This window comes from Mastomys coucha, unplaced genomic scaffold, assembly GCF_008632895.1.
Source record: "Mastomys coucha isolate ucsf_1 unplaced genomic scaffold, UCSF_Mcou_1 pScaffold12, whole genome shotgun sequence".
Lineage (NCBI taxonomy): Eukaryota > Metazoa > Chordata > Mammalia > Rodentia > Muridae > Mastomys > Mastomys coucha.
Genome location: NW_022196894.1, coordinates 14,686,522 through 14,704,219, shown reverse-complemented (window position 1 = coordinate 14,704,219; position 17,698 = coordinate 14,686,522). Strand labels below are relative to the sequence as shown.

The 17,698-nt window shown below is 47.7% G+C and overlaps 1 protein-coding gene across 5 annotated transcripts in view; it reads left to right on the top strand.

Annotated features, from left to right (window-relative positions):
* Positions 1 to 17,346, top strand: part of Dgcr2 (DiGeorge syndrome critical region gene 2) — a 62,981-nt gene extending 45,635 nt beyond the window's left edge. For 2 of the 5 annotated variants that reach the window (XM_031363312.1, XM_031363310.1), the window contains 7 exons: positions 625 to 844; positions 1,887 to 1,963; positions 2,262 to 2,438; positions 7,288 to 7,491; positions 12,351 to 12,503; positions 13,309 to 13,545; positions 14,937 to 17,333. In XM_031363312.1, coding sequence (XP_031219172.1) covers positions 625 to 844; positions 1,887 to 1,963; positions 2,262 to 2,438; positions 7,288 to 7,491; positions 12,351 to 12,503; positions 13,309 to 13,545; positions 14,937 to 15,193 — 1,325 coding nt within the window. In that variant the 3' untranslated portion in view covers positions 15,194 to 17,333. Of the gene's footprint in view, positions 1 to 624; positions 845 to 1,886; positions 1,964 to 2,261; positions 2,439 to 7,287; positions 7,492 to 12,350; positions 12,504 to 13,308; positions 13,546 to 14,936 lie in introns of all 5 variants that reach the window. The other 3 variants (XM_031363311.1, XM_031363313.1, XM_031363315.1) reach the window with 3 other exon arrangements.
* Positions 17,347 to 17,698: the final 352 nt, after the last annotated feature.

Here is a 17,698-nt window from a genome sequence, read left to right as displayed (position 1 = left end):
GTTGTTGGTCTGAGTAAGACTGAGTGAATGTGGGAATGTATAAGCAGGTGTGAGAAACTTGAATTAAATGTTGCCCCATCCCTACCCTCAGAAGTGTGTCCTGTGTGTACTGAGCCAAACTGTCTCTTCCAGGAGGCTCCTAGTCCCTGTGCATTCAACTGTGCTTACCTAAGGCATGAACAGTGAGCACATAGTGCTATCCAGCTTGCCATCCTTGCACACAGAATTGTGTCAACATGCCTCCGATGTGGTCCAGCTTGCCATTTCCTTCCTCTGAGTCCTGTGTCTTTGTTAATAAGTCAGTCACACATACTTTGAACCTAAACATGAGGATTGGGTTGGTGAGATGGCTGTTCTAGGAGCCTTGCGTTTGATTACAAGCATCCACATGGTAGTTCACAACCATCTGTAACTTCTAACTCCAAGAGCCCTCTATGGCCTCTGCAGGCATGGCCAGTGCCTCAGGATACAAAGCACCTAGCACAGGTCCTGGTATGCAAAAGATCACAAGCCCTAGTTCTCCAAGGTGATTCTGAAGTGTAACTGTTGTTGACACAGCACATGTAATTCCACTTCTGAAATCATGATCCTAATTTGGGGGACAACTCCCCTTCCGTTCTTCATGCTTCCTAGGGAAATGCCCAAGCGGGTGGCACCATTATGAAGGCACAGCCAGCTGCTACCGGGTCTACCTCAGTGGAGAGAACTACTGGGATGCTGCACAGACCTGCCAGCGTGTGAATGGCTCACTTGCCACCTTCTCCACTGACCAGGAGCTGCGCTTCGTCCTAGCCCAGGAATGGGACCAGCCAGAGCGGAGCTTTGGCTGGAAAGACCAGCGCAAGTGAGTCCTGGGGTTCAGAGTCTATTCACTGCTGAGCACTCACTGGAAGCCCATACTTGGGGAAGGCAAATCCCCATCAGTAGGAGCAGGTAGAGTTTGGCATCAAGATGGAAGTTGGGGGGCTTATAAAGAAAGGAGGAGGACAGGTCCTTGTTGATTTCCCCTGTGGATACAGCCGCATTTGGTGACTGTGGCCAGAGTTTGCTAGCCTGCATCTCAAGGGGCTACTCCATGTAGAGCTAAGAAGGGCACAGAGGCAGGTGGGAGTGCCTTCTGAGAAAGGGAGGACTCTCACCTCTGCTGTGTGCTTTCTCAGGACCTGCTTAGTCTTCGCTTTTAGAAACCTTAGGCTTCCAAGTTTGTGCACGTGTGATGTTGATGGGTGCAGGGCATGTGCCAGGCACATCTCAGGCCATCTGCCCAGAATCTGCCACCTGAGCTGCAGGCCCTGCTCATCTAGAGGAGACAGAAAAGTGGCAGCCAACTTAAAAGCTCAGTATTTGTGGGGCTCGTGTTTAGGGAACAGGAATGTACCAAAGTCCTCACTGTGCTGCCTTCAGAAAGCTGCACCATGTGCCCTATCCATGCTGGAGGGGTAGAAGCTAGAAATGGTAGCCAGTTGTCTCCCCTTCTCTAGAAGGAAGTACAGTTCTTTGGGTCCAAACAATGGCCAGTGTTCACTGCCAGACACCTGTTGCCTCCTGACAATGAAATAGCTGTCATTCTGCCAGGGGAGCATGGTGACCTAAGAGGCAAGTGGCCAGAGGGCCATTTCAAGATAAACTTCAGTTTATCTTGTCATGTATGGCAAACCATCTCCTTATGGGGCTGAGCCAGTAGAGTTAAAAGCTCAATTCTAGTCTACCCCAGAATGAAGAACTCGCTATGGTGCAGGAGTAGAGTGTTTGCCTTGCAAACTTGAACCCCTGGGACCAGAAAAAGGTAAACGTCCTCAGTACTCTGAATACATACATATGTACACATGTAGTCATCAATGGCTGTTTTACCCAGGTACTAAGGTTCTTCCTTATGTGTTCTGCAGGCTCTGGGTTGGTTATCAGTATGTCATTACTGGCCGGAACCATTCCTTAGAAGGTCGCTGGGAAGTGGCATTCAAAGGTAAGTATTGTGGATGTTAAGTTTGAAATGAGAACTGCCCTGACTCAGAAGATACTGCTGGAGTCTCCCTTCCTCCTTCCACCAAGTGGAACAAGGCCCATGGAAATGCGGAGTAGTTACAGAGAAGGCCCCCTGGGCCAGCATTCTGCCCTGTGGTCAGGTCCTGTGTTTCTGGGACCTTCTCTGGAGCTGCAGCAGAGAAGGCAGTTCTTCAGCCCTGTGGTTGGTGTCCTATTGACACTAGGACAATCTGCTAAAGGCTTGGCATGTCTGACCTCACCTTTAGTCTCCCTTACAGGCTCCCCAGAGGTGTTCCTGCCCCCAGATCCCATCTTTGCCTCTGCCATGTCTGAGAATGACAACGTGTTCTGCGCCCAGCTCCAGTGTTTCCACTTTCCTACCCTGAGGCACCATGACCTCCACAGCTGGCACGCCGAGAGCTGCTCTGAGAAGTCTTCATTTCTGTGTAAAAGAAGTAAGTCCCCAGGTCAGCCTCCAGTAGGCGCCAACCTCATGGTGCTTTGAAGTAGAGTCATCCACCTGGCCTCTAGCTCTGTAGACCCGGCAGCCATAGAGGAGTTCTTGACCCCTGGTTCCCTTTCCCCTGATGGGGACAATTTTTGCTTTATGGCTTCAGTGTTCTCAAGACATTGAGTGAGAACAATGATCTGGGGACTTGGGAAGCCTGTGGCAACTATGCCCTGTCAAGGACTTTAGTAACTGTTGAGCTGGAGCTGGGCGGTGGTGGCGCACGCACTTGGGAGGCAGAGGCAGGCGGATTTCTGAGTTCAAGGCCAGCCTGGTCTACAGAGTGAGTTCCAGGACAGCCAGGGCTACACAGAGAAACCCTGTCTCAAAAAACAAACAAACAAAAAAAAAAAAAACACTGTTGAGCTGGGCATCCTCTTGGCTGTCTGCTCTGTGTGAATTCATATGGGATTAGGAGTCTCCCCAGCCCTTTGCCAACACATCCACCCAAATATTACATCAAGGATTCTACTTACAGTGCAGATATACCAAGCAAAGCTAGGACTGCCCCTCCTCCAGCCAGTCCTCTGGGAAGGGCTGAGGAGCAAGATTGGCCTTGACAGCTGCTGACAGCTGCTGATACATGGTTCAGGTTAGGTGTGTCCTCAGCTGTGTTGATATTCTCTCCCTCCCCCACTTTGTCACAGGGCCCATTCTGACCCTTGCTTTCTGTCGATTTGTGTCAGCACCACACTCCAAGGGAATATTAGGTCAGGCTGGACCTCCATGTCTGGTGTGTGTTTCCACTCTCTCTGCCTCTTGCTCTTCTGGGCCTTAGCTTTCCACAATAAATAAGACGATTGGCACTAAACAGTATCCCCAAGGACCATGACGTAGCTCGGCTGGTAGAGGTGCTTACTGCTGAGTCTAACAACTTGAATGCAATACCCAGGGCCTGCTTGGTATTAGAGACCCACCTTCCTCAAGTTGTCTTTTGACCTGCACACCTGCACCATGGTACATACATACCCACCACACACACAAACAAGTAAATAAATGTAGTTTGAAATTTGTAAAGAGATTTTCAGATAGAAATGAAAATATCAAGTAGACATCCGGTTATCAAAATGAAATTACCAAACATATTAAAAGTTAACAATAATTTGTGTAGAACATATAAAAAAAATCACATTCTGCTGGGGCTGTTGGCACAAACTATTAATCCCAACACTAGGAAGGTTGAGGCAGGTGGGTCTCTTGAATTCTAGGCCAACCAGGCTACACTGTGAGACCTTGTCTCAAAACAACAACAACAAAATATTTTGCCTTTATTAGAAAGGCATTAAGCTTTTTAATATACCAATTTTTGTAGCCAAGTTGGTTTTTTTGTTTGTTTTTGTTTTTCTTTAAAGATTTATTCACTGTTATATGTAACTACACTGTAGCTATCTTCAGACACACTAGAAGAGAGTGTCAGATCTCATTACAGATGGTTGTGAGCTACCATGTGGTTGCTGGGATTTGAACTCATGACCTTTGGAAGAGCAATCGGTACTCTTAACCGCTGAGCCATCTCTCCAGCCCCAAGTTGTTTGTTTTTAATAAATGGCAATACAGTGTTTGCCCAGCAGGTCTTTTCTTTTAAAACAAAAAGTGCAGGTAATCAGGAGGCATCCAGGAGACAAGCTTCATAGCTCCAAAAGTTTTTACAAAAAAAAAAAAAACTTGGGCTGGGGAAATAGGGCTGGGGCAGCCAGGGAGGAACTGAAATGGAGAGCACTTGCCAGCCAAGGGTGTGTGTTAATTCCATCCTTTCCTTGGCTGTTTTTTTATTCCTCCAACTACAGTTTGTCTTTTACTTTTTTTGTTTGTTTGTTTTGGTTTTTCGAGACAGGGTTTCTCTGTATAGTCCTGGCTATCCTGGAACTCACTCTGTAGACCAGGCTGGCCTCGAACTCAGAAATCCGCCTGCCTCTGCCTCCCAAATGCTGGGATTAAAGGCATGTGCCACCACTGCCCGGCATGTCTTGAGTTTTAGAATGTAACTAAAATAAGAACAGCCTGTACAAACTTGGAGCATTAAAAGACTCAGCTATTATTTCAGCAGTCTAGATCTTTTTCCTGGTGTAGTCAAATGACTTAACAAAGACAGAGCAATGGTCTTCAAGTGCTTAAAGATCACATAACCTTTTCCATTAGATGGAGCTCTTCAGGTGGACCATGGTGGCATAGCCACTTTATTGTGTATATAGACTTTTTTTTTTAAAGATTTATTTTATTTATATGAGTACACTGTAGCTGTCTTCAGACACACCAGAAGAGGGCATCAGAGCCCATTACAGATGGTTATGAGCCACCATGTGGTTGCTGGGAACTGAACTCAGGACCTTTGGAAGAACAGTCAGGGCTCTTAACTGCTGAGCCATCTCTCCAGCCTGTATATAGACTTTTAAGTTACTTCATTGCCCTCCTTTGAGTTTTAATCACCTATTTTTGCTGAGTCCTCAGCAGCAACACAGAAAAGACAATAAAATGTGACTGTTTCCAGCTCATCCTGGTGTTGTCTATCCTGTGCCTGCTGCCACCATCTGCTGTGCTGGTTGAGGCCAAGGCTTCACAGCAGGAGATGAGAGCTCTCTGACCATCTACAGCCAGGCTGCTCTCAGGGTAGGGAGCTGGAAAGCTGAAGCAGCAGCAAGAGAAGAGCAGGTTGACCACTTCTACCACCCAGGCTGTGATTTGCTTTTCTGTCAGCATTTATATTCATTTTATTATGTAAATTGGGAAGCAGTTCCATGCCATTCTTCAAATCTGTACACGATGAAGATAATCTTGTCTTTGAGTGTTTGATACACAAGATCTTATAGGACCATCTGCACTGGGCAGGGAGAGCATGGGTGACCTCGGTTAACTTATTAGGTATAATTTTAGACTTAGGGAAAAGTTGCAAGGAGTACAACGCATTTGCTTGTACCCTTTATGAGACATGCCTGTGTGTGTCTTACCAACTGAGAACAAAGACACTCTTACATAAGCATAGTGCATTTTTCAATCTCAGGATATTTCATTTGACTGTAATACCATGCCATTATGAGCAATGCATTGGTCCAATTTTGTCCATGGTTCCAATAATGTTCTTTTAGAGCTTATTTTTTCCAGTCTCTGAATCCAGTCTAGAGTCACACATGGCATCTTCCTACCATGTCCTCTTAGTGCCATTGCTTCCTGTTGCTGTATCAGGTGTGCTCAAGAACCCCGTAAAGGGCAGCTCGCTTTATTCTGTGCCTTCCACTTTTCAGAGTCTGCTTGGTCTTTCCATTTCTTGACTAACCTTCCCCTTTATAGTGCTTTGAATGAGAATGGCCCTCGTAGGCTCATCTATCTGAATGCTCAGTCACCTGGAGTGGCACTATTTAAAAGATTAGAAGAGTGACTGGAGAGATGGCTCATCGGTTAAGAGCACTGACTGCTCTTCCAAAGGTTCACTTCCCAGCAACCACATGGTGGCTCACAACCATCTGTAATGGGATCTGATGCCCTCTTCTGGTGTGTCTGAAGACAGAGTCAGTGTACTCATACGCATAAAATAAATAAATAAATCTTAAAGAGAGAGGGGGGGAAGAGGGGGAGAGGGAAAGAGAGAGGGAGAGAGAGAGGGAAGAGAGAGAATTAAAAGAATCAGGAGGTGTGTGACCTTGTTGGTAGATGTGTGGGCTTTGAGGTTTCAAAAGCCAAGGCTAGGCCCCTGTCTGTCTGTCTGTCTGTTTTGCTCCCTCATGGGTCAGGATGCAGCTCTCGGCTCCTGCTCTAGTGCCATGCATGCTGCCATGATGTTAATAGACTAAGCTCTGAAACTGTAAGCAAGCCCCTAATTAAATGTTTTCTTTCATAAGTTACCTTAATAATATATATAAAGAAATTATTTTTAAAAAACAATTTTTTTAGGCCTATAGCTACATGCATCACAAGGTAGCTATAGGGCCTAACACATTTGTAGATGTGAAAAGTTTGGATGTTCTATTAGATTTTCAGTGTTTTTACTGTAATGTACCCATTTGTGAATTTTTTTTGTCTTTAAACCTATTTGGAGTTTGTTGTGTGTTCTGAATGTAGGGTTTTGATTTTTACTGGATTGGAAAAGTTTCCAGTCATCATTTTTAAACTACTTTTCTGCTTCCTTTCTCCTCTTGGTATTTGCATCTGACATGTGTTGATGCTTAACCTTTTGGGGATGCTTAATGGTACCCATCGTTCTCTAAGGATTCTGTTTCTTTCACTTGTTCTTTTCTCACTGTTGTAGCAGAAAATGCTCTCTTATCTGTCTTTCCCTGAACATGATGACCATGTTGGGAAGGATGACCCCAGTTCTAACTGAGGAGAGCTGTCAGATTTCTAAAGTCTCTTCAGATACCTCCATGCCATTTGGAGAGTGAAACGAGCTTCCTGTTCTGGCTTCCCCTCCCATGCATCATTCACATCTGCTTGGTACCTTAGGGGGCTGGCTGTAGCTCTTCCCCTGCTCTAGTGCCTAGAGACTCATTCTGAACACATTCTCATTTTAAATAGTTAATATCCATAGCTCTTAGAAATATCATAAATGAACCAGGCACCTTTAACCAAATGCTTCTGCCATTCCTGTTGTGAGGCAGTGGGCTCCATGTCTTGGCTAGTTGTGCTTACTCCAGACTGTGTGATGACCACCTCAGATCCATAGTATGCCTACAGGGAGGACTTGTGTAAAAGAGCTGGCTAGCTCCTCAGTTACCCTGTTCTCTCCAAAGGTGCAGGTGGTGGAGGGGAATTGGGGCTCAGTGCTGCTGGTAACACATATATCCATGTACATGTGCCCTCTGCAGGCCAGACATGTGTTGATATCAAAGACAATGTGGTAGATGAAGGCTTCTACTTCACTCCCAAGGGAGATGACCCATGTTTGAGCTGTACCTGCCACCGAGGGGAGCCTGAGATGTGTGTTGCTGCCCTGTGTGAGCGGCCCCAGGGATGTCAGCAGTACCGCAAGGACCCTAAGGAATGCTGCAAGTTCATGTGTCTGGATCCAGGTGAGATAGCTACCCCTTGGCTAAAAGCAGTGATGAGAATTCTCAAGAGCTTTTTCATGATACAGCGGTGCTGGCAACATGTACTGACATAGCTGGTTCAGGGGCCTCAGTGGGCATCTGTGTGACATGCCCTAATGACTGCCATCCTTCACTTTGCCTGCTTCTTACTCTTTAGGTAATATTTACAAATAAACTTGAGTCTCAGCATGGCTGACTGTTTACAGTTCAACTTGGCAGCTTCAGACCTGTCTTTCACTTCCTAAGAGTAAGAGCTAAACTTGAAGTTTACATGTGCATTTGAATTCTTCTACCTCATGTTGTGGTGGGATGTGGAAAGTGATGAAATAAATAGTCCTTGCTTATAGTCATCCATGTTTTAAGGATTATGCGCTAGTGTTAAGATAGAAACTCTTCACCACTAGGTGGTGCTCTTGGGGTGCACACTGTGTAGTCAGCTTTCAGGATCACTGGCCTTCCACCCGCAACAAAAGAACATTCATGGGACTTGGACATTTACCTAGCAGTGCAAAGCCCTGGATCTATATCCACTCCTGGGAGGAGACACAGCAGGTTTGAGTCCTGCTCAGAACACCACATGATGCCCTCTTTTGTGGTACCTCAGAGCCAGTGACATCTCAGCATGAACTTGGGTCTCGGGGAGTATGAGTTAAAGGCATGAATTTCTTTTTTTTCTTGGATGTCACTGTGTGAAAGTGATCTGGTTAGGCCCACAGAGTAACAGCTTGGGCAGGCATGAAGATTATGTCCTCATTGTCCAGGAGCTCTGTGGAAGGAAGGCACAACAGTGAGTACTATCCCCTGAGCAGAGTGCCATTATCGTCCCTCTAGGAGGGGAGCTTAGGTAGAACAGAGCAGTCCTTTAGAGGCGGTGTCTGAGGCTGGATGCAGGCATTCCACACATGTACATCAGATATGCAGTTGACTGCAGTAAGTGCAGAGGCTGAGCTCTTGCTCAGAGATGCACCAGATGCAGGGGACTTGGACCTCTTCCTTTCCATCGTCAGTTTTCTCATTGTATGGATATATCTGTCCAGTGTCGTAAACATGTGTATACTAATTGGATAGTCACAAAGTTTCCTGTGTACCAGCCACATGGCTGCAATTTTCCAGCTTGTTAGCTGTGGGAGTCAAACTCAAGCTTGCACAAGCTATATCATCTGATACTGTTGTTTACCTGATGAGGAGTTCATGGTTCCACTCCTTAGAAATCTTCCAGTGCTACCCTGCCACTGCTCGGCTGTGCAGAAACAACAAGACTAGACAGGATGGCCCATCTGTGGTATAGTTAGCCTATTAGGCCTGCTCACTCCTGGGGACTTCTCAGCAGGGCAGAACCCTTAGTGTGTTGGAACAGGCTCAGAGCTTCGGCAGGCCACTTTCCTATGCATCTGGAGCAGCTTAACTGGGATCTGCTCTGCTGTACCTGTTCCCACAAGCTCTTGTCTTTTTCATAGAGGCCTTCCCTCAGAATTGAGCAAACCTGCCACCTGGAGTGGAGACAATAGTGAGTCTCACCTTTAGTTTTCCCTTCAGCAATGCAAGGGGTCAGCATTTCTTCAAGGCCATGGTCACTTCGAGGGGAAGGGAAAAGTGAAAACCTCGTTCTCTTCAGATGATGTAATTACAAAGTAAGTCCTGGAGGGTCTGCAGGAAAATCACTAGAACTACTACTAATGTGTTTCACATGGTCTAGACGTAATATCATAGACAGAAATCCATTATATTGCTGTATACTACCTATAACAGTTAAACACTGAAAATTTAAAGAAGGTACCACTTATAGTGTCCCAAAACAGGAAATGTCTAACTGTAAATGCTGCACATTATGCATGCTGCCAGCATAAAACACTGGGGTAAGAACAAGATCAAAGACTTAAAAAATACATGTTCACGGATGTTAATTCTCCCCAAACTAACTATAGATGCAAGTGTAAACCTTACCAAAAGTGCAGCTGGAGTGTTCTTAAGCTTGGGATGACAAAAGAGGTAGGAGAGCCCAGAGAGAGGGTCTGTGCTGCCTGATTCACAGCGTAGACCACAGTCTTCTTAATCAGAACACTGTGCTATAGATAGGAACTAAGAGCGATGGCTGATGAATTAAAGGACAGAAGTGACCCCAATGTGATCAATTTGTATTTGATAACAAGGAAGAGAAACTCAGTAGAGAAAGCACAGTCTTAGAGTAGATAGCGCTAGGACAGCCAGCTGTCCATATAGGCCTTCATGCCATTCCTGCCACTGCACAAGAGTAACTCAGAATTCTCATTAGCCAGATTTGAAAATGGTAAGTTATGAAATTTCTGCAAGAAAATAAAAGGGGAAATCTTTTGCCATGGGATAGGCAAACATTTATATACAAGCATGATCCTTAAAAATATTGCTAAGCTAAATTTCATTTCACTTTGAACCTGCTCTTTTTTTTTTTTTTGGTTTTTCAAGACAAGGTTTCTCTGTGTAGCCCTGGCTGTCCTGGAACTCACTCTGTAGACCACGATGGCCTCGAACTCAGAAATCCGCCTGCCTCTGCCTCCCAAGTGCTGGGACTAAAGGCATGCGCCACCACTGCCTGGCTGAACCTGCTCCTTTAAATACACTGACAGAGAGATTAGAAGACAAACACGCCACTTACATAAGTTCCGTCAAGATTCTTTTTTTGTTTTTGTTTTTTTAAAGATTTATTTATTTATTATATGTAAGTACACTGTAGCTGTCGTCAGATGCCCTGGAAGAGGGCGTCAGACCTCATTACGGGTGGTTGTGAGCCACCATGTGGTTGCTGGGATTTGAACTCAGGATCTTCGGTAAAGCAGTCAGTGCTCTTACCCACTGAGCCATCTTGCCAGCACCCCCCTTCAAGATTCTTAATTCAGAATACAAGAACAACTCTGGAGTCTGGGAACATAGCAGTTCATACCATATCAGCCTAGCATTGACACACAAGTTCCTGGGTTTGATCTCCAGCACTGCAGAGTAGAGCTTGGCTGCACAGGGCTGTAGGCCATAGGAGGGGAAGGTCAGGGCTGTCCTGGGCTACACAGCATGTTTCAGGCCAGACAAAATCCCCTAAAGCCTGAATAATAAGAAAATGAAGCTGTATTAAAAGTCATTTAAATTGTACTTCACCAAAGAAGATGGACCTGGAAAAAATGTTCAATATCAGTCTTACGGGAAACAAATCTATGTGGACTGGAAGAGAGTTAAACTCGGTAGTACCAAGTCCTGGCAGTGGCTGAATACCTCATGTGTCCTGGGGACCTTTGACCTACCATTTGGTTTTTGTACAGCTCTCTGCTTTGTACCTGACTGTAGGTGGCTTGATCTTAGAAGATGTATCTTCCTGCTCCCCATGGTGGAAAGCAAGCCTGGAGCTTATTTTTAGAACCAATTCAGAATTAGTCTTGCAAAGGGGCTGCTTCCTTAGGATTCACCTGGAAACTTGGTGCTGGCCTCCAACACACAAGCCTGTCATCACCTCACGGCAGGGATTCTGCAGGGTCATTAGAGGCAAGCAAACAAGCAGCTCATTTACTAGATGTTTTTCACATATCTACTCCACAATTTTAAGCATCACTTCCTGGTCATATGAGAAGAGGGCAGATCTATCTGGGACATTTGTACTGATCTAGATCAAGCTGGCTGGCAGCAGGATTGCATTAGGGCTCTAGCCTGATGTTCATGTGTTGGTTGTGGAGTATTTTTTTTCTAGGCTAGTTTTGGGGACCTGCCTTCTAAAACTGTTGTAGAAGTGGGGAGTAGACAATTCTAGATCTTCTGAAGCTTCATAGGTCATCGCATATATAGGGCCCTCCTGTTTCCAGGTGAGAGACCCCGTGTATTCCATGTCCATCTTGGTATGTTGATGTACGGAACCAATGTGGAGTTGATAAGGGGTTTCCTGGCTGCCTTTTCTCTGGCCTAGACTTACTAAATGCTAGTAGTGTCTCTTCCCTGGGTCAGGACCACTAAAGAATAGAAGGACTGAGGAAGACCCTTCAGGCAGGACGAGCTTCTTGATCTCCAGCAGAGGGTGACCACTTTAACATCTACTTTCCCCAAAATTGATCCAGTACAGAGGTTGCTGGTGCTGCCCCTGCCCCTCCTGCACCTGCATAAGTGTGTACAATATATTGGGTCTTTTTATAGAAAACCTGTTTCAAGCGTGTGCAGTGCAGGCAAATGTGCTATCCAGGTAGGCCTAACTTGCTGCAGTGCATGGTATGCCCAGGCTCGGTGTGCACTGAGATTGTGACTTCTCTCTGCTGTAGCTTGAGGACTCATAGCTGCAGTGAAAAACTTTGTGAACAGTGACCAGGGTAACTCTCCCTTGTGAATCTTGGCCCAGACAGTTATTGAGGACACTGTAGCAGCTCCCCTTCGTGCAGTCCTTGAGAGTTCAGGCTTAGTCTTACCTGTATTCTGTCGCTGTTAGACACACATACCCATGGGAAGGTCCCTGGCCCCTAAGATATATCACAGCCCAGCTACCTCAGTCAAGAACAGAAGTCTCTGCTTCCTTGCTTAGTGGCAGTTACAGCAGCATTTCACACAGTGGCAGGTGAGAAGAACCGGGGTGGGGCAGATAGCCTTTGGAGACTTCGGGGCTATGTTCCCTCTCACGTTTTCAGTGTTGTGTCAGTAGTCTCAATTTTGAAAAGTTTTCTTTTACACTCTGTACTAAAAAGTTGTCAAGAGCATTACAAAAGCTACTGGGTATGGGGAGAAGCCCAGACCAGCCCAAGCACTCAGAACATGTCTGCATTTGTGTACCCTCACCCATAGCCCTGCAAGTTCCTTTTCTCAGAGCTGCTGGTTTCCTTCCTCCTCACCCCTTCTCATAGATGGTAGCAGCCTGTTTGACTCAATGGCTAGTGGGATGCGCCTGGTCGTCAGCTGTATCTCCTCTTTCCTCATCCTTTCGCTGCTGCTCTTCATGGTCCACCGGCTGCGCCAGCGGCGCCGGGAGCGCATCGAGTCCCTGATTGGAGCAAACTGTGAGTGCCTTCCAACGGCCACAATAGTCACATATACACACACACCAGCCCTAGGTCTCCAGGTCCTCCTGTCTGAGCTGTGTCCCTCTGTAGCCACATACCTGCTTTCCTTGTGGTTGAACCCATCTTGGGGAACCAAAGAAACGGGTCACCTAAAAGGGTGTACGTGGGCTGAAGTTCAAGGCCGGCCTTCTACCCTCTCAGCTCTGTAACAAGAGCAGCATCCCTGAACAGTCACATACTTCTCATGATGAGCTGCGAGTATGGGCCACTTGTGAGAGGATGAGGCTCAGATACCAGTAGCCACCACAGCAGGCACCTGAGAAAATGTCGTAGCCAAAGACTTCCTCTTCTCCTCACTGGAATGTTCCTCCTTAGCAATAAGAAGGTTGGGAACAAGTTGCCAGCAGCTACAAGGGATTTCACTTGTTCCGTGAAGGGTACCTAGTGTTTCCTAGGCTGTGGGCGGCAGTTCTCCTAATCTGCCTTATGGTCACTTAAGCTTATAGTAGATGGATACCCAAAAGTGAGTTGGACCTGGGGCTATAGCAATGCAACGTTCCTCCTGTAGTCCAGTGACAGGGCTGGAATAGGTTGCATATAAGTGGGGTGAGGGCACTTTGGTTGGAGAGACCCAGGGATGGGAGGTTCTGGCCAAATCAGGTTCTCATGTGACATGTTGGATGTGACATGTTGGTTGTGGTAGCTGGTTCTAGGCTAAGCACACTGGGATTGAGGCTCAGGAGCCAGCAGCCTGCTCCAAATCACACAGCTTCCCTTCTGTTTCTCTGTTTTGACGGCTCAGTGCACCATTTCAACCTTGGCCGGAGGATCCCTGGCTTTGACTATGGTCCAAATGGGTTTGGCACAGGCCTCACTCCACTACATCTTTCTGACGACGGGGAAGGTGGGACTTTCCATTTCCACGACCCTCCGCCTCCTTATACAGCTTACAAGTACCCAGATATGGACCAGCCGGATGATCCACCACCACCCTATGAGGCTTCTATCAACCCAGACAGTGTGTTCTACGACCCTGCAGGTGCCTGTTCACCCTAGGGAGAGGGAATATGGAGTTGTCAAGCTGTCAGGAATTCAGGCTCAGGACCACAGGCTTTGCTGGGACCTGGGGACCCTCTGTTCTTTCTGGCTGCCCTCCCAATCTTTAGGGCCCCTTCCAAGATTGCCCCCACAGAAGGCATTTGGTCCTGGCCTCCTTAGGCGTGTTGAGAGTTCTAGGGAGCCAGAGGACAGCATCCTTCTCTTCCTCCTATGAGCACCTATTAGTGGTATAGCCCTCAAGACCTCTCAGCCCGGGCTGATGAGATGGCTCAGTGGGTAAGAGCATTGACTGCTCTTCCAAAGGTCGTGAGTTCAAATCCCAGCAACCACATGGTGGCTCACAACCACCCATAATGAGATCTGACACCCTCTTCTGGTGGTCTGAAGATAGCTACAGTGTACTCATTTATAATAATAAATAAATCTTTAAAAAAAAATCTTAAAAAAAAAAGTCCTCTCAGCCCATTTTGTGAAGCAATGGGGAGATGGGCAGTAGGGACTCTAAGGACAGAACTGGTCCTGACCCAGATCATGAGCTTGTTCCAAACCATAAAGACACCATTGTAACAATTCCTCCTGTTGTGTCAAAAAGCTGCTTTGAGGGTTGCTGTTCTCCACTGACCCTAGGGGTGTCCAGTGCACCCCTTCCATCCTTGCTCCTTGCTTGGCTCATTAGGCAGGAGTCCTGTCCTGATCCTTGTGTGGAACATGCCTGGCTCCTTACAGGTCTGCAGTCTGTAGCAGAGTGGGACTTTTAACACTGCTACGGTTTAGGACTAGGGGAATGATTCCTGCCTTCAGAGCAGATTGTCAGAAACTCCTCTTAGAGACCACAGTTCCAGCTGGGGGCACAGCTCAACTGACAGCATGTTTGCCTAGCATAGAAGCCCTTCTTGGATCTTCACACCACAAAGAGGTTAAGATAGAAAGCTTTCTGCCAAGACTGTACTAGATGGCTGTAGATCCCCACTGTCTCCAGCCTCATCACCAGCATTTAGAAACAGCCCAAAGTCCGAGGCAAGTAGACTTGAGGAGTGCCTTGGTCTGGGTGTCTGCTGGCACATAGTTCTCAAGGCCGCCCGCTCCCACCCAGCCCTGTGCTCTAGTTGGCATAGTTCAGCTGCAGCCCTGGGTGTTATGTCCCTCTGAATGAGAGGAGGTTTCCCTCTGCTCTCCCTTTGTTCTGACGAGTTGGTCACTGCATTTCACCTAGCATAAACTAGTGGCACGATGAACTTTTGTCGGCCAGGCATTAAGCAAGGAGCTCCCCTGGGTCCTGTTGAGCACTTAGAAATCAGAGCATGTTTAGGACAGGAATCCTAGTTCTGCCCAGGCCTTCACTTACATCTGATATCCTTTTGTTCCCTGCAGATGACGATGCCTTTGAGCCTGTGGAGGCCAGCCTGCCAACCCCAAGGGATGGTGGTATTGAAGGTGCATTGCCCAGGCACTTGGATCAGCCGCTGCCCCCTGCAGAGACCTCCTTAGCAGATCTGGAAGACTCTACAGATAGTAGCAGTGCCCTGCTGGTGCCTCCTGATCCTGCCCAGAGCGGAAGCACCCCAGCTACAGAAGCACCACCAGGGGGTGGGCGCCTCCCCCGTGCTTCCCTCAATACTGTGGTCTAGGTGACTCAGCTTGTGGCCCCCCATGGGCTAGGAGTGAACGTTTCTTGTTCAGAAGACACCTATCTCAGTGGGGACTTGAAGGGGTCCTGTCATAGTCTGGACCTACTCCACTGCCACATCTCCACCAGCAGCGGGTGTGTACATAGCAACTGGAGTCGGGCACTCAGAGAGAGCAAGTGCCTGTGCTATCTTTACCTGGGAGCTGTTAGTCTCTTTCTTAAATGGTGGAATGACACAGGTGTTGAAACCACAGGTTTCCAAGAGAGCAGAGGCAGTGGGCTTCACTCACACCAAATGCGTCTTTGGATGGGCTTGCTCACACTCTCACCCTTAGAAGCCAGTCATCAGCCAGTGTAGACACAGTAGAGCTAGCACTAGTGGCTGCTTAGAAGCAGCAGAGCATCTAGACTGCTTCCGGGGAAAGTATTCGCAGCTGTTGCACTGGCTTTCTGAGGCCTCCTGTCCGGGCCCAACAGCAAATTTCAAGGTGCCGATCCCTGGGAGGAAATTGAACTTGCCACACCATTTCTAACTTTGCTTTGAGGCCAGCACTGTGGCAGAAGGCCCTGCTCATTCCTAGCACTCTTCCATGGTATACCTCTGCATGGCTCCCCAGGAGTAGACTCTAGACCCCTGTGCAGGGTTGGGGCATGCTGGCTTTTCTCTGCCACACTCTGGATCCCTGTGCTCTGCTTGCTGGTGAATGACCGTTGGGTCTAGCCATGCCCGTTCACCTTATCTGTGCCATAAAGGGTTGTTTGGGAAGAAAATGGTTCAAGTGTACATCCTGAATTGTGTCATCTGAATCCACTTCACCCCATGAATACTGCTGGAGCCCAGTGTCTGCCAGTTGCATACATGCCTCCCAATCCCTCCACAGCAATCGGGTACCTGGGGATTTTGCCCAAAGGACCCTGTTGACAGCTCCAGCTCCATGCAGTGGTCTTGTCTCCTGACACAAGCCTTTAGCATTTCTAAGGTTTGGAGATTAAGCAAGGTTCTGTGCAATTTTTAGCACATTCGTGTCTTTTCTGTGTTGGATGTCTAGGTCTTTCTGTATCTGTGTGTGTGTGTGTCCTCATGTGGCCAAATGTTCGCAGGTGATAATGGTTCACAGGAGCTCAGGACAGGGGCCAGTACCCCACATGAGCCATTTGCCCGTGGGCTGCTCTTACACCTTTGTCTGAGCTTCTAGGCTGTGGTCGGTGGGGCTGCGACTCCTGTCTAGGTGAGACAGGAGCGGAGGTGACTGGCCTCTGCTCTGTTGTGCTTGATCAGACCCACACAGCTCTAGGTACAGCCTTACACTACTTGGAACCTGTGTTTCCCCTTCCCATACGGAGCATCTTCAGACCAGATCCCCAGAGCTGACGGGTATATGACAGCTCACAGATAGTCTGCCCCATGTCTGAGCCCACAGACCAGCTGCTGCAGACATCTGCAGGGGGCTCTTGCCCGCTATACCTTTTGCTGAGAACAGCAGAAAGTTCATCATGCCTCCAGCAAGTACTAAGTACTGGGCACTGGACAGCCATGCTCCAAAGCAACAGTTGGGAATTGCATTGGTGCCAGGCCACGCAAAAGAGCCCTAAGGAGCACACACCAGTGCCTCGGAAGACTGTACAGACTGGAACTTATGTGGGGACCAAATGGCTGTTGAGGTTGAGATTAGGCCCAGGTGGAGAGGGTGACCTAAAGTGAACTGGTGCTGCAGAGGTAGGCCTGTCAGGACTGTGGGGTCCGTCCCCCATGCCTTTGGGGTGCATGGAAGGCCTCTGTTAGGGGCTGTTTGGACTATTACTATTCCAGTTCCAAGCACTGGAGTCTGCCAGCTCTTACTGGTGAATCATCCCAAATCCAGGATTTGCTGAGGTTTGTGTTTCCTTACCCATCCCACAAGGCCCCAGGGAACAGGCTCCTAGGAGGCTGCTTTCCCAGGACTGCCTTGCCACTCTTCTGAGGCCAGGTGCCCTCTGCCCTGCCTTGAAGTGGAATTTGATACTGTACATTGTCTCAATGCCTGTTTTTACATATTCCTTTCATTAAAGATTTTAGTTTGGGTGTATTTTTTGGTCAGGTTGGCATTGATCCTTTCTTAAGATGCTGTGAGAACCATTTCATCCAATGCCAAATAAACTTGTGTTATGGAAAAATCATTGTCAGTTCTTGCTGTAGCCCAGCCCCATTGACAGGGCTCTCCTAAGTTTTCAGCCCTTACAGGCACCCAGTTGGCTTCTGAGACCAAGGGGTCTGATGACCAGATGGCTGAGCTTGGAGCCTCTGTGCAGGGTACATGGCAAGGGGCCACACTGAAGTTCCACTACAGTCAGTGACAGGGCTGCTCTATCCCAGTTAGTAGTGACCAGTGTGAGATAAGCTGAGGAGGGAAGGGCAAGGGACTTCATCCCTAACCATCAGGTGGCTGTAAGCAGCTCCTTCCAGCAGGAGCTGCTTCCGAGGGTAGGGACTGGCTACTTACACCTAGGGCTGGGCTGGAAAGTGCCT